Source organism: Malus sylvestris, chromosome 11 (genome assembly GCF_916048215.2).
Source record: "Malus sylvestris chromosome 11, drMalSylv7.2, whole genome shotgun sequence".
NCBI lineage: Eukaryota > Viridiplantae > Streptophyta > Magnoliopsida > Rosales > Rosaceae > Malus > Malus sylvestris.
This window is the reverse complement of record NC_062270.1, coordinates 18,762,121-18,789,943: the sequence shown is the minus strand read 5'-3', so window position 1 is coordinate 18,789,943 and position 27,823 is coordinate 18,762,121. Positions and strand designations below refer to the sequence as shown.

Here is a 27,823-nt window from a genome sequence, read left to right as displayed (position 1 = left end):
TGAAATCACCAATACATAACCAAGGTTTAGAGTCATTACCAGCAAGAGTCTCCAACAACTGCCAAGATTTATGCCTGTCACATGTGGCTGGAAAACCATAAAAAGTAGTAAATCTCCAATGGTCTAAATCACCCAACACACCCACATCAAAATCAACATGGTTTTGGGAATAGGATCTTAAACATAACTTTATTTCATCCTTCCAAAGAATATACAAGCCTCTTGAACTACCTCGACTATCAACTGAAAAACAATGATCAAAATTCAGCTTTAAACGTAAATGATCCATGTAACAAGCATTACATTTTGTCTCGCACAAGAACACTACAGTGGGATCTTGACTAGATATGAAACATTGGAGCACATGAATTTCCTGGAGTTCCCAAGCCCCCGACAGTTCCAACTTAAACAACACATTGCTGACGGCAGGGTTGACCCCTGTCAACCTCCACCGATGAACTGGACATCACTAAACTAGCATCCACCCTACTTCTACCTCGTTAAAGGGTGATAACTTTAATAAAAATAAAAATAAATAACTTATTAAAACCCGTGTGATTTAGTTAATCAATTGTAAAATAGAAAGACAATTCCTAATGCTCTTACTGAATTCGATCATTTGTTTCTATATAGATGGACTAAACCAGTGTCGTTAGTTAATGACAAAACGAAAACGATCACATATTTTGTTGCTTTATTGCAGGGATGATCTTTACAAATATAACAAACTTAATCCATATCACTATCAGAAGTGCTTTTGGTGATATAAAAAAATTGTGTTTAGTTGTTTTAAAAACACTTTCAAACTAACCCATGGTAGTGGCAAATATGACTTTCATTGTGATTGTCATTGCATTTCCTTTTCTTGGGTCTGAGTTGGAGGGAGAGAGACAAAAAAAGGGACATGGCGAGAGAGAAGATTCGAGGAAGCGGACTTGACAGTGCGATGAAGGGAGGGAGGGAGGGAGATAGATAGAGGGCCCCCTTCCCAGTTCCCAGTTGAGTTTGTCCAAAATTTTAAAACGGCATAAAAACGTGTTTAAACGTAGTGTAAGAAAAAATGAAAGCCTACAATGGGTATGAACAAATCCATATTGGATTCAGGAGATATGACATAGTACTGGAATGCATGGTAGTCAAGATTCTCATGCTTGTCTTGTCTCGCATTGTTTCCCACACACGTCACGTACATATGATATGGCTTTCGGTGCTAGATATCATCCTCAATAAATGATGCGGGGGAGGTTGTCGAGCACTTCCGTTCCCACCCACAACTTATCCTTGTTCAATTTCGAACTCATGCATCTGCTAAACTTTGAGCAGAAACTATGTTTAAATTTTTGTGGATGATGAATTTAATACCAATTCATTATGACTTATTATCGGTAACTCAATTCAAATTTCTCATGTAAATGTTTCACAAAATTTACACTACTGAAATTCTGACATTATAATTAGTAGGGTCATTACCACTCACTTTGAGAATCTTTTAGGTAATGATATATTAGTCTTCCAAGTTTGTATTAGTCAAATACGTTCTTATACCAGTTTTTGGTTGATTAGAAAATCTGTACATCTAGAACTCAAATACCTTTGCGCCTTTATCACATGCTATTAATTAGCATCATATTCCTCATTTGGTATTTTATTCAAAACACAATTTTAGCTCATAAGATTGAAATAATGTTCGTAAATTCATCAAGCCGGAGTTAGTTGAGTTTAGAGTTGTAGGTAGGGCCGTAGGAGTGTGCAAGTGGTGAATTCTTCTAATGGTTACGATCTTCATCTTCAATCCACTGCATTGATTTCGAGTTGAAGCTTAATATAAATTAGTATATAGTATCGCTTGTAATAAAAACTAAAAAAAAATGTTGAAGGATTCCAAGTTCGTCATTGATGTAGGTGACTGAGAGATCTGGGATTACCTGGAGAATCAAGAACATTGTTTTAAGGAAAAATTAGTATCTGATCCCTAGTTACTAATGTTCATTTACTGAAACCTTATTAGTTTTCAGATTTTAATCCAAGTCCCTAGCATTAATGTAATGATGAATTTACATGTCAGTTACATAATTTTTTAATATATAAATTAATAATTGATTTAGGATTTTAATACTCACACACTTATTAAACTCCTAATTAATTTTCAATTCAAAACATTTCCAAAATAAATAAAATATTAGAATAAGTTTGAACCCATTAGTTTTTTTATAAAATGTTTTCAATTTTTTAATCTTATATGCACCCATTCATGTAATTTTTCTTTTCAAATTTTTAATATTAAAATGTACCCATTCTTAAATATACCAATTTGTTATATTTAAAATGTACCCTTTTTTTATATAAAATCTATTCAATTTTTCTCTAATCCATTTTTAAATTTATATTGGTACATTCTTTTCTTTTGATTTGAGAATGTATCCATGTCAAGTTTTATTGAAAAAATTTACTAATGTTATTAAATCTAATATCTATTACTTTTTTGTGTGGTTTTGAAGAATGTACCCATGTTTACACACACACACACACAATAGTATAATTTATATTTTAATATTTTTAATCCCACAAATTATGATGTTTTATTTAAAATCTCATTAATATAAATAACTATAAATTTCAAATTTTTATTTAAAAATATAGTAACATATATAGAAATAAATTATCACATTAATTTCAAGGACTTCGATAAAAAATTGAAAACCAACAAGGTTTCAGTAAAAAAATATTTATAATTAGGAACCGCATCTAAAGTTTCTCTTGTTTCAAAATATTAGGAGTCTGGCGAGCTCTTTCTTTAGCGTTTCTTGAAAGCATGTGTTTAGGAAGACTAATTTTATGACTCATGAAGTTACTAATGTAGAGTTTAGTAGTACAAATATTTTTATTTGGAATCATATTATTCCTTCTTATGTGATCCAAACTCTTAACTTTGAACGTGGTGCAACTGGTTGTACTAAAGGTTTTACTTTTAGCAAAGCATAGTTTGTTTTTGGAGGAAAAAAAAAATCTCTGCATATATGATAGCGAGTAGATCTCACCTCAGAAAAAAAACTGATATTTTAATCCAAGGACACACATTCCATAAGAATCTTTTACCCATTTCCCCAGAAAAATTAGTATATATACCTACGCAACGCTGAGATGAAATTAATAAAAAAAGTAGACCAAAACACAAAAAGGAACGCTCCCTCATGTGCCTGGCACTAGTGCTCCATCTTTCAATGTCTCACCTGCTACATTTTTTTCGTATATATGTAGCTTTTTTTTGTTCTACCATTATTATCTCCGGATTATAAAATTATTATGTCTTTATATTTTAGGTATGAGATTTTAAAATTATTAGTTTTTAATAACGGGTGTGCTATCCACACATCATTTTTTACTTCTCATATACTTCTTGTTAATTTATGTCCGTTGATTTTCTTTAATTCATCCGATTTGACAGCCGAAAACTAAAAATGTGTGAAAGAAGTAAAAAATGATGTGTGGATATCACACTCTTTTAATAACAGAAGAATCAGAATGATACATATTTTTTACAAGTCAATTTTTTTCTAAATGTACATGCCCTATAATGGGATACTCTATGGTCCACAGACCTCTTGAAGAGCCTTGAGCTGTTTTAGCCTACGCCTAGGCTAGATACGTCTTATTAGAACTTGTTCTTTTGTCGTTTAGTACTAAGTAACACTTTAACCTAAGCTAGTTCGCATGCATTGCATTGGAAATGCTCTATTAAGTGACTAAATCGCTAGTTTACTCTCCTCAGAAAAGTACTAGGTTAATTTGAAAGTTTGTTAGGAGAAACTATAGGTGTAATATGCGTAGCATTAAAAATTGCTTTTATAAACATATAATAAGATAAAGACTAAACTGTTATCTTAAACTGTAAGTCTTTTTTTGCTTGATGTGTTGGATTTCCTTGGTTCGGACAACTCACTAAACTCGATGAATGTTGAATGAAAATATGAATGCCAACTTTTTGTACTTTGTCCAAGACTCCCAAGTAATGATAGAAGACTGACAAATTGTGAAGAAACTTGATCCCTCTTAATCCCCACAAAAATGATAAGATTGAGAGAAGCAAGTGTTTTTATGACTTTTCCACGTTCTATCTTAATTTGGACAAAATCTACAAGTTGACATCCATATTTCTATTTAACAAATTTAGTGGATTGTCCAAGCCAAACTAATACTAGACATTAAGCGAGCCGAGTGCATAGTGTAATTGGGCTTATAATCTAGAAGTTATAATTCAATCTGGCTAGAGCATAAGTCAATGGTTGAAAAAGCATAATTCAAGTTATGCCAACAAGAGTTTGTTGAGTTGGTAATGATCGTTCTCTTCATTAAACGAATGGTCATTCTCTTTGCTAGACGAAGACCAAAAGAAGCGGCTAAGAACCTTTCTGTAAATCCTCAAAGAAACTTATAATATGCTTTGAACTTAAGATGTGGTAGTCTCCCCGTTCCTTAAACTTTTTGTTACCCAAAACAAACCCTATAGATTTGAGTCAAACATATGTAGCTGCTGACCAAAAGACCTAACCAACTTGTGAGGCATTGATTTTTATTAAACTATCGCTTAATAATAAAGAAAGAGCAGTTAAAGGAAAGGATTTAAAATAGAAGGACCGCAAGCCTTACAGAAACCAAAGTTAATTAAATGTAAGTTATTTATAAAAGTAACATTGTATATTCTGGTTGTTTGGGACATTGACTAGCATGTCAGCCAACCGGAATCATGCAATATTACAAATACAATATTAAAACTTCCACAAGAAATTAACAACAAAAGAATAGAATTATAGACTTTATAGGACGCGTAAGAAAACCAGGATATTAATCAATGGCTAACGTACAATTATTATTTTGGCACCCTTGAATTTTCAATTTAAATAAGATTATAACAAATAAAAAACATTCTACCTTGTAGAAAATTCAATGAAGTTGTCAAATTTTTAGTTCTTGATAAAAAAAAAAAACACTTTTAGACTGCTATTTTATAAGATTAAAAACTAATTTTAGTCTTTAGACTTAATGTCTATGTCAGCATACATTCAATCATAATATATTTTATTTAGACATGTAAACTACTTTTTTTTTTTCATATATATTCCTATACCCTTTGTGTTCTTTATTTAGGCACACTAATTTATTTAATATAATTTGATATATATATTTTAGTACAAACATTTAGTTACATTAATTCAATTTAATACATTCGATATATTATTTAGGTTCACTTTTAAAGATGGATGCCCAAACGGCCTAACAAAAAACTAGTTTGAATTGTTAAGGTTTTCATACGAAAGTAATCCCAAAACCTCATAAGCGTATTTTATACGTAGCTCAATAATTTTTGACAAGATTACCTTACGAAAAGAGTTTTCATTTTAATAATTCCAGCATAGACTCTAGACATCTTCTGTATGTGTGTAATTAGCTATAAATATAAGGAAATTCATACAACCGATGGTACATGCGTGCTAAATGTTAGGCTATAGCTAGGTTCATCATTCACACACTTGATCGTTGGTAGCTAGCACGGATGTTCATGATCGGAGAACAACTTTCATGGTACGGATTCACTGCCACGTAATGTCTCGTGTCAATAAAATAAAAACATGTAGGTAAAAAATCACACATATCATTATTTTATTAACATAAGACACTATTGTAATGATGTTATATGTATCATATAAGTCCAGTACAATAGAGCATGGTCGCTTGGACAACTAGCCTAGCTAATATATATAAAAGAAACAGAAAAAAAACAAGTGTTTTGAACCTTCGATCTCACTACAAGTGTTTTAAACCTCTCAAAGAAAAAGAAAGTAAAAAACTCTTGTAAGCGTTTAAGCATCCACTTTTCTTGAAGGGGGTGTGGAATTTTTGGGCTCAACAAAGCACGTGGCTTGGTATATATGTAGATGATGGAGACAAGGTAGTAGGCTAGTGGTATAGAATGGCTTGGTTATTTGAGGGAAGCAAATTCACATATTAAGCCGACCAATGTATAGTCGGGAAAGATATAAATATATAATGCTTTTGCTTTTGAAATTATTGCGATAAGGTTTAAAGCACTAAATACTTGAATTTTGCTACTTGGTATCATGGTCTAATTGTATTTCTCTTAATTTGTAAGTGAGATATATTAGGTTCATTTCTCTCCAAAGACGAACTTGAATCACATTATTGCTAGCTTATTGTGAGGTTATGTTCACTTCCTCTCCTTTAATGTAGATAACATCGTTTGTTAAAAAAAAACTTGAAGTTTAGCTTATTTATGGTAATACTACTTGAAAATCAATGCGAGTCCCATTTAATTCCTCAAAACTCAAATTTTGCAACTTAACTCTCTATAACTTAATTTGTTTGTCTCACTTTGCTCTCTACTTTCAAAGTTCGTTAACAAAGTCCGTTAAAACTATATACAAGGGCACAAATTGTACTCATTATTGTTAGATGTGTGCCTCCCAAAAAAAAAATTGTTGGGATTTTATTTATCTTAATTTTTGAATTAAAAATCTCTGATATTTATCAATTTTTTAGCCACATGGAACTTATGTTGTGCACATTTTCAACAATATTGTGTCACTAAACAGTTTTGATATATTTATGAACAGAATTTGACAATAAGGGATCAAGTGAGACAATAGTTGAGTTTCAAGAAAATTAAGTGACAAAATTTTAATTTTAAAGGATTAAATGAGACTTGAGTTAAAGTTCAAGGGGTGTAGATGTGACTAAGCCTTGAATTTTAAAAGTTCAATTTCTAAATGGTCATGCAAAGGCTTCCAAGTTACTCTAAATAAGTAATTTTATGTTGTTACAAAAATTAAAGGATTTAACCATATAATTTACACTTGACAAACTCAAGATTCATAAAAGTTTCAGCTGAATGTCAAATGCTTCTTTTTTTATAGAGAAAAAGAGTCACAAGAATCAAAACTAATTAAGTCCAAAAGTATGGTTAAATTTGGGTTGTTTTTTTTTTTTTTAAATAAATTTGACTCATACGTTACATTTGAGTTTTTACATCGCAGTACATTAGAGAGACGATATAACATTTGAGTCCAAGTCTTTTGAGATCACCTTAATTAGTAACTTATATACCGTTTACTACATAAAAACTAAAAGTACAAAAATTATTTTCTTTTGGTCATTTCAGTGTTGGAAAGGGTAACAAATTTGTATTCCCTCGTCCCATTGATCGAAACATTAAGAATTGATCTGTTAAAATTCATAATAATTTCTCATTTTAATATGAATTATATTGAAAATGTTAGGGAAAAAAAAATTCCAAAACAAGAACAGGTCCCATACGTGAGTATGTGTTTACTTTTGCAGGGTTGGAGAGAGAGATAGAAGGAGAGCGCAAAACTCATCCACTGTGAGCCTTATTCCATTCTGTATTGTACTCATAGTTTTTAGAGATTGAGATTGCACACTTGCAATTTGGACTCGAAGAGGAAGATTTTTTGTGGTAGGGTTGAGGTGAGGACCAAGTAGTCCTGGAAGAGGGTCCTTTTGTGTAAGTTAGACCACAATATCAAGAGTCACTAGAAATGTACAGTCTCAAGCACTTCTCCTTATTTTTCTCATTTTAACTCACTTCTATTGGTTGTATGTTTTGTGGTGTGTGTTCGATTAATATTTTTTATATTTTATTTTCGAGCTCTGTAATTAATGGTTTGAATTATGAATATTTTTTTTCAATTTCCAATCAAAATTCATTGTGTGTTTTGAAAGATCATGAGAATCAAACTTCTTATTGAACCATAATAGTAATAATAATGTTGTAAATGATATTTACTATTCATGTGTGGGTTTAATCATATAGATTTTTTTTTTGAACAAATGATTTTATCTACACTGACGGGAGGCAGGTGGGCTAAGCCTCATAATAGATTAGCAATAATGTTGTTCAAATTTTTTCTTGGTGAGAATCAAACCTAAGAGATCTTATTTACAAATAAAGAAGAATACTACTCGACCGTAGTACTAATAAAAAAAGGAAATAGGTAAGCTTTTTCCTTGAAGATAAATTCATATTATTGATTTTGATAATAATCAAACAGTGTACAAACACATTAACATCGGTAACTAAAATAATAAAGAGTTACACTAGCACAAAACATTTACAACTTGAGATACCTTTCGCTCTAAACACAATGGCATCCATCTCATGAGTTGCTTTGTTACACGATGGAGGAGAGAATTTGAACACAAAGAGCTTAGCTAGAAAGGCAGAACTCAAACATCATTGATCGGATTTTGAAATTTTGATTTTGTTTTTATTGCCGAATGACTAAAATCAAATTGAGACTACTTTCGAATTTCAAAGCAATTAAGTGAAGCGCATTAAGATTATACGAGATTATCTCTGAATTTCAAAGATTGTCGCCAGAAAAAGATTCTTATATTTTTTTGGCGGAGACTAAAATCAGTATATGAAAAAGAAAGCAAGAAAAAGAAAGCAAAAAAAAAGTAGAGAAGAGTCAAATCTCCTCCATCATGGCCCTTTCCTCCACTTTAATCATTAATCATGATTTTCTGAATATTCAGGCGACAAAAAATGGAAAATTACAAAAATATGAATGATCTGCTATTTGCTGACGTATGCAGTAAGTACACTTGTACACAAACCGGAGCAATCGCAGCCCTCCACGTGTAATTCCACAAATCCAAAAGCCAGCGTCCTCCATTCTGCCACTCCCCGTAATTTCACCCAAAAAACACAAGGGCAATCCAATCATGACGTAATCACGACAGCGACCCGCACTACCTTATTTGTTCAGACCCAATAACAATTACATCTCAATCTGACTCAAATACGACAAAACTAAGAAAAAAAAAACCGAAAAAGAGGAGAAAATTGTAGCAAGTCCACTCAACTTTAACATAATTAAAACAATTATATCTCAAGTAAAAATTCATGACTATTGATTCTTTAATGTCTCAAAATGTTCACCTATGATTATTTTCATCAATTCTGTCAGAACTTTCATAAAAAGAGTTATGTTGAAATAATCATTGCTACAATAGGGTTAAAATTGAGGGATCATTGTTTCAATTGGGTAAAGGTTAAAGTTGATGAACAATTTTTACAATTTTTTCATTTAGTTACACCTTGATTTTGACCTTATGTACGTAACGAAGTTAATGAAAATGATCATAACTACACATTTTGATAAGTTAAAAGATTTATCATCATGAAATTTTTATTGAGGAACAATTTATTCAATTGGCTTAAAGTAAACTATTGCTACAATTTTCTTTAAAAAAACAAAAAAATACGGAAGGCAGTGACGGAGCTACTGTGACAGGGCTGTGACTCAACGGCAAGCTCCTCGCCCTCTTTTATGTGGCGCACTTTTAGAGCTCTCCGACACAGTACACAGAATTCCGCAGCAGCAAGAAGAGCAGCTGAAGCACTGAACGTGACCTCACCTCCCCACACCAAACGACATCGTATTGCCACAGTCATCGTTCTCTCGCACTCTCTTCGTCTCCTTCCCTCCCTTTCTCTCTCTGCAACTCTTCAAATTTCACCATTTTTCAGCAGCTTACAGAAGCTGAAAAGATAACAAAAATGGAGGCTTTCTACAGGCTCGAAGCTTGTGGGATAGTGTAGGTTTTTACTCCTGTTCGGAAAGCCTTCAGCTTCCTCCCCTTTCTCTCACTAAAGATTTTCTCTCTCTTCACTCTATCTCTAATCTATGGCTGGCCGGAGATTGAGACTCAATGCGTGGAACTTGGATCCGGAGAGGAAGAGGAGCGGCGGACTGAGGACGAAGCAGGCAGGGAGAGGATCGTGTCGTGGAAGTTAGGCGACGCCGGGAAATGCACCGGCACTGATTTCCTTGTCATTTAAATCGGCTGTCAATTTTGTCTACTCTGTTCTGTTCGATTAGTGCTTTGAATTTTCCGAATATTTTTTTTCGAGCTCCGGAAAGGCAGCAGCCATGGGGCTTTTTCTTAAAGAAGCGCTCAAGCGGCTGTGCGGCGCCAATCAGTGGGCTTATGCTGTGTTCTGGAAGATCGGCTGCCAAAACCCTAAGTAAGTTCCCGGTAAATTGGAGCACAAGCACAGAATGCTGATTAATTTTTGGTTTTCTAATTATCCATTTCTTTGATTTTTTTCTCTTCAATCTGGCTAGTCCTCTGTTTGTTTGCTGAGAAAGTGGAGGAATAGTGTGACCAGTTAGAGGGAGATTGAAGATTTTATTGTTACTGTTTTGTTTTCCTGCATTTTCTGAGTAGCCAAACAGAGTGGATCTGCTATCAAGATTGGATTATATTGTCCGTTTCCGTTTGGTTTGAAGGAGTAGGGTTTGGGAGGATATGATATACAATCCCAGATACGATGGAGATGTTATAGTGTAATGTGTCGTTTGTAGATTCGCGCAATCTCAAAGTTTCTTTATTTCTGTTTTTGGAAGTTTATGTTTTGGTTTGTTCTGTTTTGTCTTTGAGAATCTAATCAGTGCAAAAGTAGGTTTGCATTTACTATTCCAAACCTGCTCTTTATTTGTTTATACTCCGATACAAGCGATAGTCTACCTTAAATTAATGTAAACTGCGGGGGATTCGAACTTGGGTGCATAGGGTTGAATCTGCTGATCAGTTGATCTATTTTCTTATCCGTTTGGCTTCTAAGAAAGCGCACTTGATATAGATATGATTTCAAACTTAGATACGTTATTACGCATGTTAAAGCTACTCCCAAGTACCAACCAAATTAATTTTATTTTTTTTATGTTATAAATCTTTTATGTGCTCATGTACCATAACATCCTTTGATGCTTTGGTGTTTGTTCTCTTGGTAATTATATGTTTCTATTCAACTTGGTGGCAGACTATTAATTTGGGAAGAATGTCATTACGAACCATCGATATCTTCTCTACCTAAACACATTGCTGGAACTGAAAGAGCTGAATTACCATTTGGAGAGTGGGAAGGATGCTGGGTTTCTTCTGAAGTGTGCTCCTCTTCTAATGGCATTCAACAAGAGGAAAGAGTGTCCTCACTTATTAACACAATGATGATTGATAAACCGTTTAATATAGTGGGCGAAGGGTATGACTTTTCTTGGCTGCTTGTTTTTACGTGGGTCTCATTTTTTAAGTGCCTTTTCTTCTTAGCTGTAAACATCCATTTGAAAAACTGTTCTTTTGGTCTTTTCAGAATAGTTGGACGAGCTGCATTTACGGGAAACCATCAATGGATTCTATCAGGCAATTACACAAAAGATGCCCATCCACCAGAGGTATAACAGTATTTCTACTTGTCCGTGCTAGGACGGTTTTTGCTTGAAGAGTTTAATGAAAATTTTCAGAGGTCAGGACCTAGTTACTAAGCGTGCGTATCTACTTACTCAAGATCTGTTCTTCATTGGCCATAATCTTCATAACTAACCATATATATATTGGTTCTTCTATTTTGAGAGTGTAGCTGGTGATATTACTTGGATGGGTGAAACTAAATTTTAAATGGAAATTAAATGATTCAGAGCTATCTAATTAGTTTTCATAACTCTGGTCAGTTCTCAAAGGCTAAAATTTAAACCATGGTTTGATAATTGTGCGCCTAATTTCGTGAGCATCCTTTCATCAAAGGATAAAACTTGGGGTGTGATATCCACACACCCCATTTTACTTCTCACACACCTTTTTAATTTTCGGCCGTCGGATCAGATGAACTAAAGAAGATCAATGGACATAAATTATCAAGGGGTGTGTGGATAGCACACCCCTAAAACTTATATTCAAGTTTTGGGTTTTGGTATTTGTATCCATGACTTGATTTTGTGGCTGCTGCAGGTCCTGAATGAGATGCACCACCAATTTTCTGCTGGCATGCAGGTATGCTGGTTCCTATATAATCAACTTTTTTGCATATTCTATAATTTTCTGTTTCATGACATTACTTGTATTTTATTTGGTCTGCAGACAGTTGCAGTTATTCCTGTTCTTCCTCATGGTGTTGTTCAACTTGGTTCCTCCTCCGCTGTAAGTCCTTTATTTAGCTCTTCAGTTCTATAGGATACACTTACAAATTGATGTGTGCTAAGTTTTCTTTGTAATTTAATGGAATTAGATGGCAGAATGTATTTTCTAAGTGTCCCTGGAATTAGATGGCAGAATGTATCTATATATGGCCCCCTCAAGTTACCCCAAATATATATGGTTCCAGTATTTTGCATCATATGTACCGGTGCCGACACTAACATTTTCTTTCTCAATAAGCGACCAAATCTGTCCAACCATGACACAAGTCTTTGGTTGGCCTGGCCATCCTGGTAAAATTTCACATGTGCAGCCAAGTTTCAGCAACATTTCACACAAGAAAACTGCATTTAGCAATATTTGTAAGGCAATACAAAGAAATCTAGACTTGATATGGTGTAAAAGCTGTTGAAAAGTGGGGACTTTGTATGGTGTAAAAGCTAGTCATGGGCTTCAGGCCAAATAAATTACACTATTGACTGTGCAAGCCATTTCACTTGAATGGCCGCTTGCTGGTTACACCTTTGTTCTGTTGCAAGCAAAATTGTTGTGATATTAACCAGCCCTAGGAATACATGTCCATTTATTTTAATTTTTGCCCCCTGTGAATGTCTATTAGTACCTATGTTTTCTTCAAGTTTGACCATTCTAATGCAAGCGGTTGATTAAGCTAAATCAATGTTTGGTTTCTGTCTGTTGTCCATTACTTCCAACCTGACTAATGTATCCATTCTACTTCAGATGATGGAGAATATAGGATTCGTCAATGATGTGAAAAGTTTAGTCCTGCAACTAGGACGCATTCCTGGTGCTCTTTTAGCAGAAAACTATGCGACAAAAGATTTGGTTGAGAAATCTGGGGTACCCAATGCTTCTGGAATAGTGGCATCAATGCATCCAGCAGGTAATTATAAGGTAACAGGATCCACACGGATGACTGATGACTACACCCATCAAAGCCACTTTACTCGGGCTTCAAGCCTATCTGGCCAACCATCTCACTCTCTTCTTAAAGATATTCAGAATAATTCTCAAACCACTTCTTCAACATTTCAAACCCCTAATCTTACCCAAAATCAGCCTAAAATTCATGATGATCCTCAACAACCAATGGTTTCTCCATTGATGAAGCTGAATTTTTCTTTGGGTGGCCAACTAAAGGATAGAGTTCAGGGAGCTGAAGTGATCACGTCAAATTCTGATGTGCGGTTGAACCAGTCAACTCCCTCTTTCAATTCTGGGGCGGGACTCAAATACCCGTCTGGTTTAGGTCAATCAGGTGCAGATCAGGACAGCCTAAAGTTTATAGAACATATGATCTTGTCTGGTGGTAGCATTAGGCACCATCTTGATAAAAACTTCAGCGCACCAAATGATATCATGCCTCAATTGGGAACAAATGGAAGTTTAATCTTTGATCAGAGCAAAGGTTCGAGAACAACCGTGCTTGGAGGAAATCAAGCACATGGTGGATCGAGTTGTCATTCAAGGCCAATTTCTGTTCCTTGCTCTATTTCAGACCCCAACAGGGTAGCTGACATCAACCTCTGTGGTGGAAGTCTGTCCGGAGTTGAATTTCAAAAGGCTGATGCATTCCAAACAGGAGTTTCTTCATCCAGTGTAGCAGGTCAATTGGCTTCTAATAGCATGCCTTCCAAAGGCTCTGACCAGAGACAGTTTCCTGCTGATGTGACGCTTACACAGAATGAATTGGCCCCACAGAGGATAGATGATGAACTGTTTCATGCCCTTAATATCCCGTTGACACATCAAGATGAGCGTATCCCTTTGAATGCACACATCCCTGATATTGTTCTTGATGATTTTGATTATAAAATCTTCAGTCCAGGATCTGCAAATGCTACAAATGATGTGTGTACTCAGATTTCGTCAGGCGATGATTTGTTTGATGTTTTGGGTATGGATTTTAAAAATAAGCTGTTTAATGGCAATTGGAATAATTTGCTTGCTGGTGAGCCACACTCAAACACAAAAGACTTGGGTGAGAATACTTTGAAATGTACAAATGTGCAGGAGTTGGGTTCTGATTATTATTCAGCAGGTCAAGAAATCTCAAATGGTAGCATTTTCTCTGGGGCAGGTACTGACCATCTTTTAGATGCTGTGGTCTCTCGGGCTCAGCCTGCTGTCAAGCAGAACTCTGATGATAATGTGTCTTGTCGAACATCATTGACAAAAATCAGTAGCTCTACCATCCCCAATAGCTCTCCCACTTATGGACGGATAAGTATGTCTAATCATGTGCATGGGGAGAAATTTGGCCTTCGTAAAACTCTTGTAAAAGCAGGCCTGGAAGAAACTAGTTCTTTCCAATCTGGCCGTAGCAGGGAGGATGCTGGAAACTGTTCTCAGACTAACTCCATATATGGATCTCAAATTAATTCTTGGGTAGAACAGGGTAATAGGGCCAATCACGAGAGCAGTATTTCAACAGCGTATTCTAAGAGGCCTGATACAGTAGGAAAATCAAATCGCAAAAGGCTTAAACCTGGAGAGAACCCTCGACCAAGGCCAAAAGATCGTCAGATGATCCAAGATCGTGTGAAGGAGTTGCGTGATATTGTGCCAAATGGTGCAAAAGTAATACTTTCTTCTTTTCTGCCATTTCCCTTTTTGGAATTTTGCAATATTCAGGTACTAATGCCATTATATTGATAACATTATATGGTTTTACAGTGTAGCATAGATGCACTGTTTGAACGCACCATCAAGCATATGCTTTTCTTGCAAAGTGTCACAAGGCATGCTGACAAGCTAAAACAAACGGGAGAGTCTAAGGTACAAACACTCTCTACTTTTATCCCTTGCTTCCTTTTAAACAGAAAATCTGCTTCATTGGTGAGAAAAATCCAGAGTTATGTGATTGGGGATTGGGGATATGAGATATTTAAAAACATGGATATAACAAATAACGGATCCTTTTGAGATGATGTTTTTCCTTTCCTGCCTATACAGATTATTGGCACAGAAGATGGACTGGTTCTAAAAGACAACTTTGATGGAGGGGCGACATGGGCTTTTAAAGTTGGGACGCAATCAATGGTCTGCCCTATCATCGTTGAGGATCTCAATCCACCTCGTCAGATGCTTGTGGAGGTATTGACTGGCATTTTAATGAAATCTCTGAAACTGGAGCTTTGGCTATTAGTGAAGTACGTGTATCAATATTTTATCTTTCCATTTTATTATCTCTTTTTGCAGATGCTTTGTGAAGAACAGGGTTTCTTTTTAGAAATTGCTGATTTAATCAGAGGTTTGGGCTTGACCATCTTGAAGGGGGTAATGGAAGCTCGGAATGATAAGATATGGGCGCGCTTTGCAGTAGAGGTAATGTTCAAACAAGAGCCTATTTTATATAGAAATTGCTGATTTAATTAAAAGGTTTAGCCTGTTGGTTCTTTTGCTCCTTTATAAGGCCGAGATCGATCAAATTCATGATTCATAGATTTTTTTTGCGATCTGGAATTTATTTAATTTAGGTTAAAAATGAATATTTTGGGATGAGGGACTTCCAAGTCCCAAGGAATTGAAACCAAGTTAGTAAGGAATGGATGACAAAACCTTAGTTAGTAAGGACTAGAAATGCACCACATGAGCATTACAAAGGCATGTGAGAGATTTGCAAATCACTACTTGGAAGGAGTCATTTACCTCATACATGCCTTTGCAGTGAACATGAAGTGCATTTCTCATCCTCTATTTAACATTTTGTAGTCCATTCCATATTATCCCAACGAAGGGATTTTGAAATCCCTCACCCAAAACATAGCCCAAGTGTCCCCAATCACCTAGTTTTCTCATAAAATTGTAGAGACATATGCTTGTTATAGCCTATAGGGCATCCCTGTTGTGATACTATTACCAATGTTTTCTTTGATAATGTGATAGTATCTAGCAATTTTTGTAAATTGAAGTCTTTTATATAAAAAGTAATACAATACAATAATATAGAAAATTGGTGACTTAACACTGATATATGGCTTGTTCGAGTTATTTAACATGAGGTTTGATCTCTATTAAAGTTTTTACATATGCTTTGTTTTATCATTTATATTATGTATCACTTTCATTTTTTTATCCCTTAGCAATTTTTATGGTGCTGTTCTCTTTACTGAATTTTATTCGGCACATCCAATACTAGCTTCTTTATATTGGTCATTTACTTCCTAGTGTTATCCGCAGGCAAATAGGGACGTAACGAGGGTGGAAATATTTATGTCACTCGTTCACCTTTTGGAGCAAACTGTAAAAGGCACTGCGTTATTGGCCAATGCCATGAAGAACAATATGATGGTCCACCATTCGTTTGCTCAGGCAGCCCCAATACGTGCAACTGGCAGGCCTAGTAATTTGCAGTGAGCCGCTAGATACACAGTTTCCGAGTTCGTAGGTGCAGTAGATAGTGATGAACCACAATGGCTATAGTTTGTTGGTCTGGACATGTTCAGAGCGAGCCAAGTTTTCGCTTGCCATGACAAACATGCATTCTAGACTCGGCTCTCTGGCAGCAGCTCTCACCTTGACCCAGCTTATCCATCAGAAACCGCGATCCTGACCTTTATCGCTTTTAGCGGGGTGAGATTTGTTGAATTAGTCAGAAACACCTCTAAACTTTCTAATGTGTGTTTTCTTTGATCTAGCCAAAATTCCGAATGTGAACTATAGGCTCTACTAAAACATTTTTGCCATCGACGGCACTTGGCAGTGTATGTAGAGGCTACTGGATGTGGGTATAACTTGTGGGCTATAGATTTGTCTAAATGTATAGAGGTGGCGGGGGGAATACTTTAGGGTTTCCAAGTGTTAAACAAAGACGGTTGTTTCGTGTCCTCGAATTTTCAAGGTTTATTGATCACTTATGTTTGATGGCGAAGAATACGTGCTATTTGACTGTTTATCTTCTATCCCCTGTTTTGATTTTCGTATAATTGAACAGCATGACATTGTTTTCTGGTATACAAGCGGTATTGGAGGGAAATTGAACAACGTGGCATAATATATTTCTGGTACATCCTATGCCTACAAAGAGTCCCAATAACAGTAATTTTGTGGAATCGCTCTAAACTAGCTATAGAAGCACTTCAAAAGTAATGTTGTGGAATCTCTCTAAACTAGCTATAGAAGCACTTCAAAAGTTAAATTGGAAAACGAAGAAAACCACCTCAATATTCAATTACACAACTGGCATCCATTTGCCATATTTCAGCTGGTAAACTCTCTTAATTTTATATTTTTTTCATTTTTCAAAAGTAATAAAGGTGATTTCAAGAAAATAGTGTGGCCATGCTAAACCTTTTTCAGGTAAAAACCAAAGTCATTTGGTATCTAGGATTGAATAGGGACAGTAACTCTCTAAATTTAAGGTATATTAGAAGTAGAGGAGAATGATTTTTCATTGTGAGATGATTAAAATGATATTAGACATAAAGAAGCTTTCTCCCTTCTAATTCTACCATTTTTGGGACAAATGCAAAAATATTCTTAGCTTATTATCTAATGATCAGGCAATATCATAGTAAATTCGCCATCTTTTGGGACCATTTGACAACCATTTCATTTTCAGTTTTTATTTTTTAAAAACTGAAAATTGAAAACACATTTTGTAACTACTTTTAATTTTCAAAAAAAAAAAAAAAACCAAATACTAAAACAAAGTTAAAGACAAATTTTGATAACTCAAGAAAGTGGCTCTTACATAGTTAACAAACGAGTTTTTAGTTTAAAAAAGAATGAAAACTAAAAACTAAAAATTGGAAATGAAATGATTATCAAACGGCCTTATGAGTTGATATTATTCTATTATTTTAACCCTATTCTTAGTTATAATTTATGTGTTATTTTGGTAGAATTTTGATACTTTACTCTATATTTTAATTGTTGAACATACATATCTATTTTGGGCACGAAGTAATCAAATGGAGGAATTTTGGAGTAATTCCAAGTGGAGTGGATTCGTTAGTCTTTCAGGATGATCCTATAAAAAAATCCAGTTTTTATTCCACGCCATTTGACTGTAGTGAAAAAAAGAAAGTTGACTGAACAACTTTCCTAAATTGACGTTTTTGGACGTTTTGGGCATTTTGATGGTCAGGATGCCATTTTTAGATGAAGGTTCCTTCAGAGAACTTGAAGTGGATGTGTCAAACTTTAAAAGGAGATCTTTTGGGGACCAATTGGAGCTGATTTGATTGGAGCGGATTGCGTGTTAGATATATTCATTAGGAAAACCTAACCTTCATAATATGTATGTGGTATTCTTACGTAGTTGGTAGAACTACATAGCATTATTAATGGCTCTGGCTAAACCCTAGTGCTTTTTATATTTGTTTTTCTCAAAACTATTTTATTTTCTTCCTTGTTGCTGAGTTTTACAAAAACCAATTCCAATTATTCTAATTTTCTGTTTTTATCTTTTAAGTTCAGAATATTAAATCCTTTCAAAAATCTTATGTTGAATAGTTAGCTAAGAATTGGTTTTAAAAATAACTTATCCATATCAGTATGTTACATCCCTGTTGGAAATGTGCCCTAAATCCAATCATATGACGATACTTTACGGACATTTCACATGTTAAATTAAGCTAGTTTAATATAAGGGCAAATATTATTGTTTAAAGTCATCTCATTTAAATGTTATACGCTTAGACAATAAGTCCAAAGAATATGTAATTAGGAGAATCTGATCTAAAGAAGTTAGATTCATGAGACCATTTTATTTCGTACACATATCCTAAATGTTCTTGATCATAGGATTGCCAATTGGGCAATGACGATCCGTTAAGATCAATACATGCTATGTCTTCTCTCCAGGAGAGTGACTGGTCTCTAGTCATTGGTGTGATTGACATCAAGGCAAGTATGTAGTTGCTCAATAGAGAATGAGTCCATTCAACGCGATCAACAAGGAGTTCTCATACTCATGTCATATGAGAATCATGGTTGAGATAATGAAAATTTGTCATTTTGACGTATCATAGTTGTCTTATGGTTAGGTCCTTGATATTTGACTGTGTTAGAGGCACTTTATTAGAGGGTGTGCACAAAATAGTTGGGGTTAAGCCACTTAACCATGGAGACAAGTGAATGTGCAACAAGAGATTTCTAACCTTCAAACCATTGAGGGAGAATACTCTATGATATGATTAATCTCTGGCCAGAGTATGAATCACATTCATGGTAATCATGTAGACAAGTGAATCACATTGGATTGTAGACACGAATAAACTATCAAACCAAACAATGTGATCAAGAGTATTGTATTAGAGAAAGATCGTATTGCATTTGTAATCCCAAATTGAATAGGTTCTCCAAACTCTTCAGATTAGCTTGGGTAGTCATGACATACTGCTATGTGTCACTCATGGCTTGTTGAAGCCCTAAAGGTGTATAATCACTAAAGGGAGAATTGAAAGTAAGTTTCAATTCACAATCGATTTAGAATGAGTTCTAATCGCCCACTACCTCGCTAAAAGAAACCTAATGGATCGTACACCGTGTAAAGTAATGATTAAAGAAAATAACGAAGATGAGTGAGGACAATTAAATAGTTTAATTATGTTAGGCAATGATTAATTAAAATGTTAATTAATTATATGAAAGGTTCATATTGGGCTTTATGTTAGTTTTGGATTTTTGGGCCCAAAATGAGTTTTGGTCTATAAGGCCCATTGAGTTTAAGTTGTATGACAACTAAAACAAAATGGAAATGAACCCAAAAATAAAAGCCAAAACCTGCCTAAGAGGAAAGGGAGTGATGGCTCACTTATTACAAGTTTGCCACTCACTTAGAATGAGGTATAAAGGTAACTTTATAACTCCATCATTTATTAGGGTTTCTTTAAGGAAAGATGAGCACTGTTCTAAAAATCCCCGCCTAGCGCCGCCTAGGCGCTAGGCCCCAGCCCACCGCCCCGATTAATGCCTAGGCCCCAGCCCACCGCCTAGACCACCTAGGCACCCGCCTAGACCCGCCTAGGTTGCAACTCACTGAGGCAGAAAATACATAACTTTCATTTTGCATTTTGGTTTTTTCCAATAAATTGTAAAGACTTGTTGCATACTTGAATGAACAAACATTATATCCTTATTTCACATGTTTTCAGTATGTTCCAATACTTCATGATATATATGCATTCTATTTTGTAGTTTATGATGAAATTATATATATTTCAAGTAGAAGCAGACACTTATTTACCTGAAATATGATAGATTTACTTAAATCCGCCTAGTCCACTTAGGCTCCCGCCTAGGCCCCGCCTAGCCGCCTAGGCGCTAGGCCCCAGCCCGCCGCCCGACTAGCGCCTAGCGACTTTTAGAACCTTGAAGATGAGTGAACTTTTGTTTCATTGCGGTACCTGTTAAATGTAGTAGTGTGACCAAATTCATGATATTTGATTCTTAGAAAGCAAACTGGGTAACTACATCTTTTGATCCAATAACTTCTTCTCATTAAGGTTATTTATGATCTCATTAATTGGAAACTAGATAGTGTGTAAAAGCATTACCAAATTATTGTTGCGTGAGTTGGCTTTAGAATAGGAATGTAAATATTGTGTAAATATTAGAGTTCTTTATTAGGAAGGATATCTCTTATATCCTTTTTTAGTTTACCTTGGAGAACAAGGATTGTATGTATTATATACCCAATTATGCAATACGTGAAAATTAAGCTTTAAAATTCTATTTGGTATAAGAACTTGGTTCCGATCTGAATTGTATACAGTAAATCATGTACAATTGTTGTGTTTTTTGCAAGTATATCATGGATAAACTGTTGCACTGATTGCAGCGTATTGTGTCTTTGATGCTGTAATCATTGCAGCAAATGTGCCATGTATATTAGGTATCATATTGTGCCTTGTGGGAATATTGCTCTGCTGCTGTTGCAATTTGTTTGCTGTGACCATCTGCCCGTGTAAGAGGGTTGTCTTCCAAAAACAAGGAAAAAAAAAGGGATTTGATAAAAGAAAAAAAGGATTGGCTGTTGGATTGTAGCTTGAGATATTGTGTGAGGAGTGGTTAATTATTGTGCAAATGGATTACATATTTGTTTGGTACTGCTATTTTTTCGGGTATTGTTGTGATTAGTGTGATTGTTTCAACTTTCATGTGTTATAACAATGACAAATACAAGTTGGATTTTGGACTCTGGTGCAACAGATCATATAACCTTTGATAAAAAAAATTTTACTTGTGTGACAATGACTCCTCGAAAATGTATAGCAATGGTGAATGGTAGCACTGCACCGGTTATTGGGGCCGATACTATGGACCTTACACCAGCCCTCTCCATTCATAATTGCTTGTTTGTTCCATCGTTGTCTAATAATTTGTTATCTATTCTCCAAGTTAATGAGCAATTAGATTATGTTGCACTTATGTATCCACTCTTTTGTTTACTTCAGGATATTCAAACCAAAGAGATAATTGGGCGTGGCACTAAGAGAGAGGGGTTGTATGAAGTGGATGACGTTGTTTCTGGTAGAGCTAATGCAGTTCGAGCATCTCGTACCAATAATTTACAAGAAGTTTGATTATTGCATTGTCGGTTAGGACATGCCTTGTTTGGTTATTTACGGCGTATGTTGCCTAGTTTATTTCATGAAATAAAAGAATCAGACTTACATTGTGAGGTATGTATTCTCGCGAAGAGTCATCGCGCTTCGTTTCCTCCTAGTATGAATAAAAGATTGTTTCCGTTTGATCTTCTGCACTCTGATGTTTGGGGTCCCTCTCCTGTTAGTACTCTTTCTGGAATTAAATGGTTTGTTACCTTTGTTGATGATTGCACCCGTATGACTTGGATATATGTGATGAAAAATAAAAGTGATGTTAGTATGGTGTTTCGATCTTTCTCTCAGATGGTTACAACACAATATTCCTCCGTTATTAAAGTTCTCTACTCTGATAATAGAGGTGAATATATGAGTTCCGAAGTGTCTGGTTTTCTTCGAGATCAAGGAATTCTCCATGAAACTACTTGTCCCCATACTCTGCAACAAAATGAGGTTGCTGAGAGAATTGTCATATATTGGAAACTGCTCGTGCCTTGCTTATTGGTATGTCCATGACTAAACGGTTTTGGCCTGAAGACGTTACCTATGTCATGTATGTGATTAACCGTATGCCATCTCGGGTTGTAGAATTCTGTACATCTCTTCAAGTATTGACGGAACATGTTCTTGTAGTATCTACCAATACTCTTACTCCTCATGTGTTTGGATGTGTAGCATATGTTCATATTCACAAGATGCATCGTAGCAAGTTGGATCCATCTACCTTTCGGTGTGTTTTTGTTGGGTTTGCCCCCTAACAGAAAGGGTATAAGTGCTATCACCCTGAAACTCGACATATGTATGTGACTATAGATGTTACTTTTTTTGAATAAGAGAATTTTTATTCTTCAATCCGATCACTTTCAGATCACCAGAAGGAGAACACTAGTGGTGATCAGGGTGATCTTGGGTTGTTAGAAGTATCAGAGGATGTGATATGTAGTTCATGGGGAGCATGTTGAAGGGAAAATTATGAGTTTTACACATAGGGATTTCGAAATGACTATCATGCATATACAAATCAAATTTTATATACGAAAGCAGCGGAAGCATTTAACACAAATTATCAAAGCTATAGTCATGCAAATCCCCTTCAAGGTTCATAGGTTTATATATAATGCATCAAAACATTTTAGAGAAGAACAAAGTGAAGGTTTAGTCTTATACCTCTTGATCTAGACTTGAGACCAAGGATGGACCACCTCCAAGCCCTTTGCTCCTTGAACTCCTTGAGCCTAGCCTCCCTCCTTGCCTCCTCCACTTTGTTGGTAAGAGTGCTCCAAGGTTCTCCTTTAGTCTCCAAAGGAGAAGACCTCTAAAGATCCACACCCACTAGTGTAGTGAGATGGATGGAGGAATAACCAAAAGGGTGAAAAATTGTTAGCTAAAACACCCTCAAGGTGGCCGGCCTTTGTGTAGTTTTAGAGAGATATTTCTTTTGCCTCTTTGTTGTTTTAAACACACAAAAACCCTAAGGAATAAATCTCTATAAAGTTCCTTATATAGACAAAAAGAAACCTAGTCAACAACTTGATTAAATATCTCTCCCAAACCCTTTAAGTGGCCGGCCCTTTAGTGTTTGGTTTGGGCTTTGGGCTTTTATTATTTCAAGTCATCCTATGCTTGAACAAAAGCCCAATGGGTTTAGGCCCAATGGGCCCAATAAAACTCGAACGTTTCTTTAAGCCTAAAACGATCTTTATCGCTTTTATGATTTCTTTAGACTTTCTAAATTAATCACAACACTTAATTAATCAAATTAATTATTCCTTCATCCATTAATTACTCACTACAATAGTGTGTCGGTGTACAATCATTTTAGGTTCTAATTAGCAAGGCAGTGAGGTGATTGGCATCAATCCAATTGATTATATTTAATTCAATCACTTAGTGAATTAAAACTTCCTTTTAATTCACCTTCTTCTTTGATGACTACATTTAATCATCTAGAAGAACTCACAAGCTATGAGTGACATCTAACCATATGTCATAGCTACCCAAGCTAATGTAGAAGTTGTTCGGAGAACCTATTCAGTTGGAATTACAATGTAATTCGATCCTTCTCTAAAACAATACTCTCAATCACATTACTAGGGTATGGATATATTATGTCAAACCCCTAATGTGATTATTCCTTCTTATATGATTCTATTGAGTCGTATAGGAACGCTTTCCTTTATTACGCTCGATACTTTGGCCGAAGATTCCCGAATCATATCTAAGAGTATTCTTCCTCTCTTATCGAGGATTAGAGATTCCTTGTTGCGCATACACTTGCCTTCATGACTAAGTGGCTTAACCCCAATTATGCCGTGGACACCCGCGAATGGGGAGACTTTGACATAATCAAAGATTAAGTATTTAACCACAAGACAACGACGATGCCTCAGGTCAAAGGATTACTTACATTATTCCAACCATTAGAGTTACTTGCTTGACATGTGAGTAGACCTCCATGCAAGTACTCTCGTTCGATTGTGTTCAGTGAACTCATTCCCATAATGAGCACCTACATACTTATCTTAGTGTCACCACACGAATGGGATGAGACTTTCCATCCTTCCAATTGAAGCAGACACAGTATGTACCGGTCTAAGCATTGTCAGTATCCCTCCGACAATCCAATGACCAGGAACCCTTTTGGACATTATGGTTATGTGAAGAAGGTCTCTGTAATCTAACATCATTAGATTACTTCTTCAATCGATCCATTGTCCATGGATACACTATTTAGGACATATATCGTTTGTTGAGATAGTCCTAATTAGTATCTTTGCCATTTGATGTATAAGAGTCATCTATACATCGATTCATTTGTCCTGAAAGGTTTCTTCCAAAGATTGACTTTCAGGGCATATTTCCAACACATGTGTTAACAACAAGGATGAAAATGGGACACCAGTTTCTCGGCAAGAAATTGCCGAGAGTGATACGAGCCTGCAGCTGCTACCTGCCGAGATAGGTACGGGCCATCAGTAAGGTCCTGCCAAGGAAGCTACAACAGTCCAACAATTAGTTGCTGCTGAATCAAGTACATCAGGGGAAGAAGTGTTACCTGCCGAACTGTGAAATCCCATCCCCAGATTTCACTATTTAAAATGATGTATTTCGTATTGTTATTCGTAGTTTCGATGCGCTTATATTTGCGGCTAATAAATTTTTTGATATGTAAAGTGACAGAAAGGCCCTTAATGGCCTAAATGGAATTTTCGAGAAAATACTTGATTTTGCATATATTTTCCCACTTTACTTTACATATTTGGATAATACTCGTCGATACGAACGCGTGACCATAAATGGTTTGTAATTTGGAGTTTTAACGAATAAGATATGAACGAACGAAGTTAGGGGCAAGATGGTAATTTAATTATTAATCTGGAAGATTCTAGATTTGTTGGAGAGTTGATATGAGTCACGTGTGTGGCTGAGATTGAGGAGGTAAGTGAGATGGACGAAGGAGATGAAGGAAGAAAGGAAAGAAAAAAATGGAGATCGAGGTGTTTTTCCTGACTTGGCGACAAGCAACCAGGCGCCATTCACGGCGTTTCAAGGTGGATTTCCACCATCCATCCCTTGGAAATACCTACCTAACCTCCCTTCTACCATTTCCACCCAAAATCAGAAGAAATTTAGTTGAAGTGTAGTAGAAAACCCACCGTGGGTGTTGCAGGAAACCTTGCTCGAGATCCACCATTTGTGAAACGATTTCATTCAATTAGCACCACCAAAACACTCTTCTAGAGGTCAGAAACAAAGCCCAAACAACTATAGGGGCGGCGGAACACCAGAGGTGAAGGATCGAAGCCACACATTTCTAGGGTTTCTGACCAACTCGACCGAAATTGGGACCTTTCCCGGCTGAATTGGACTTCGGCCCAGGTATGAAAGTTTTTCTTCTCATTGAACTCTACTTGCTTGTAAAATTTAGTAATTTTGAGAGTTAGTCGGAAAATTGGGTTTCCGATCGCTAGAAACCTTGTGGCGGCGCGTGGCCATAGGGCCAACACTGTCTTCTCATGCAAATTTTGATATTTTTAAATCCGTAGTTGGTACCCATTTGGTGTGGTTCGATTGTGAAATCTAATGTTGCTTATTTTTGTTATTAGAGTATTTTCGGAAATGAATAAAATGATGAATGGTGAACTACGAAATGCTTGATCCCGCTCTAGGATACATAGGCAGTCTAACAGGGGTTAGATGCAGCATTAAATAATCAAGAATTATATTTTGTTGGGAAGTTGATTTAAGAAAAGAAATTCGTTGCATAAGATGAAATAAAGTCTTATGTTTTTGGTAAGTAAATTTTGGTTGTAGATTTTTTTGAGTAATTAGGAAAGTTAAATAAAGAATATTGTTTAATGGTAGTAAAATAAACAAGAGTTTGAATTGGGCCTATCATCAGAATTATTTCCTGAAAATAAATATTTTGGGGTGGGGTGTTACAAATGGTATCAGAGCAAATGATCCTACCTTACAAATTGAGATATTATTGAGTTTGTGGATGTGAATTATGAATTACATTGATATTGCATGAATTCATAAGTTCTATGAATAATGAGGAATTTATGTGGAATGCATATATTGTGAATCATCATGAATTGAATTGAATTGAATAGGAGAAGGAAAATTCTAAAATATAATATTTCAGGTTATACCTTCAAAGATGAGTGTTTGATTAAAGTCTCAGATTGATCTTGAATTAGGTTGATAGTATGTTATGCATTATGAAAATTTTGAATGTTAAGATGATTGTGGAATTGTGACAAGTAGATGGAAAAGTCGTATTATACCTGTGCAAATGAGAAATGTGGAATTGGGCAAAATGGCCCGTGGATGATGTTTTGGGCAACATGGCCTTGTGGATATTGAATTGGGCAAAAGAGGCCCGTGGAATGTGGAGGAATGTTAGAATGGGTAAAGTGACCCGTGAAATGTGAGAAATGGATGAGTGGGCACAAGGACCCAATGTTTCCAAGGAGAAGCTCCATGTGTGGGCTGCGAGAATGAATTATTGAGGTGATAAAAATGTGTGATGTGTATTGGCCATGTATATTACAATTTTTTCCAATCTACTAGTCACTGATTGGGATAGAAGAGAAAGGTGATGAAATCATTGTTTTGCCAATGATGATTATGTCTAGAAATTAAAAAAAAAAAAAATCTTATGGCCAACGATAATTGCCCATCATTTTTTTTGTGTGATAGAAGACTAATTTGTCTTTTCACCCTCTTTTGGTTGACGAAGAGGGTTTTATTAATTAGTAGAGATAGTGGTGAGTAATTGTGATTTGAAATTCCAATGATTTTGGCTGGAATTTCTAATATTTATTCTGTCAATAAATATTGGTGGGAATTTGAGTATATGGGTGAGAATCATGATGATTTATTCGTTGATTTATTTATTTTGAGCTTGAATAAACTCGTTGACTAAGGTTATGATTTTATTCACTATAAATGGAATGATGGGGAAAGTTTGTAACTACAAATTTGGTTGGTTTGGTTGCCAGAATCATGGGTATATTGATGAATTCTTGTTAATAGTGGCATTCATTGTGCTTGTACAAAGATTGGTGTTGAGAGATGATAATTGTATTTGTGAGTTGTGGTTCGATGTTGTCGAACTTGATGTTAGCTAAATTCGATTATAATTGAAAAGTGAATGCCATTTGGGCATTGTTATCCATTTGATTTGTGGCATTAGTGGATATGGAATTGATATAGAAATTTCGGGGACAAAATTTTTTTTTTGAGGGAAAGAATGTGAAATCCCGTCCCCAGATTTCACTGTTTAAAATTATGTATTTCGTATTCTTATTCGTAGTTTTGACGCGCTTATATTAGTGGCGTATAAATTTTTAGATAAGTAAAGTGATGGAAATGCCCTTAATGGTCTAAACGGAATTTTTGAGGATGTATTTGATTTGCATATATTTTCCCACTTTACTTTACGTATTTGGATAGTACTCGTCGATACGAACGCGTGGCCACAAGTAGTTTGTAATTTGGAGTTTTAATGAATAAGATATGAACGAACAAAGTTAGGGGCAAGATGGTAATTTAATTATTAATCTGGAAGGCTCCAAATTTGTTGGAGAGTTGATATAAGCCACGTGTGTGGCTGAGATTGAGGAGGGAAGTGAGATGGACGAAGGAGATGAAGGAAGAAAGGAAAGGAAAGAAAAGAAAAGAAAATAAAATAAAAAAGGGAGAACGGGTGTGCTTCCTGACCCGAC

General features: G+C 35.5%; 1 protein-coding gene across 2 annotated transcripts; it reads left to right on the top strand.

Moving 5' to 3' along the window:
- The first annotated feature begins 9,384 nt into the window (after positions 1-9,384).
- On the top strand, positions 9,385-16,912 carry LOC126589840 (transcription factor LHW-like). Of its 2 annotated transcripts, XM_050255269.1 has the most exons (10): positions 9,385-10,066; positions 10,865-11,086; positions 11,195-11,276; positions 11,830-11,871; positions 11,959-12,018; positions 12,757-14,616; positions 14,713-14,814; positions 14,992-15,132; positions 15,238-15,363; positions 16,219-16,912. In XM_050255269.1, exons 1-10 carry the CDS (start codon positions 9,972-9,974, stop codon positions 16,393-16,395), a joined length of 2,907 nt encoding a protein of 968 aa, XP_050111226.1. In that variant the 5' UTR covers positions 9,385-9,971; the 3' UTR covers positions 16,396-16,912. The 2 variants fall into 2 exon arrangements, with proteins under 2 accessions (XP_050111226.1, XP_050111227.1); XM_050255270.1 differs by lacking the exons at positions 9,385-10,066; positions 10,865-11,086 and having other exon boundaries at positions 11,257-11,347.
- The last annotated feature ends 10,911 nt before the right edge of the window (positions 16,913-27,823 follow it).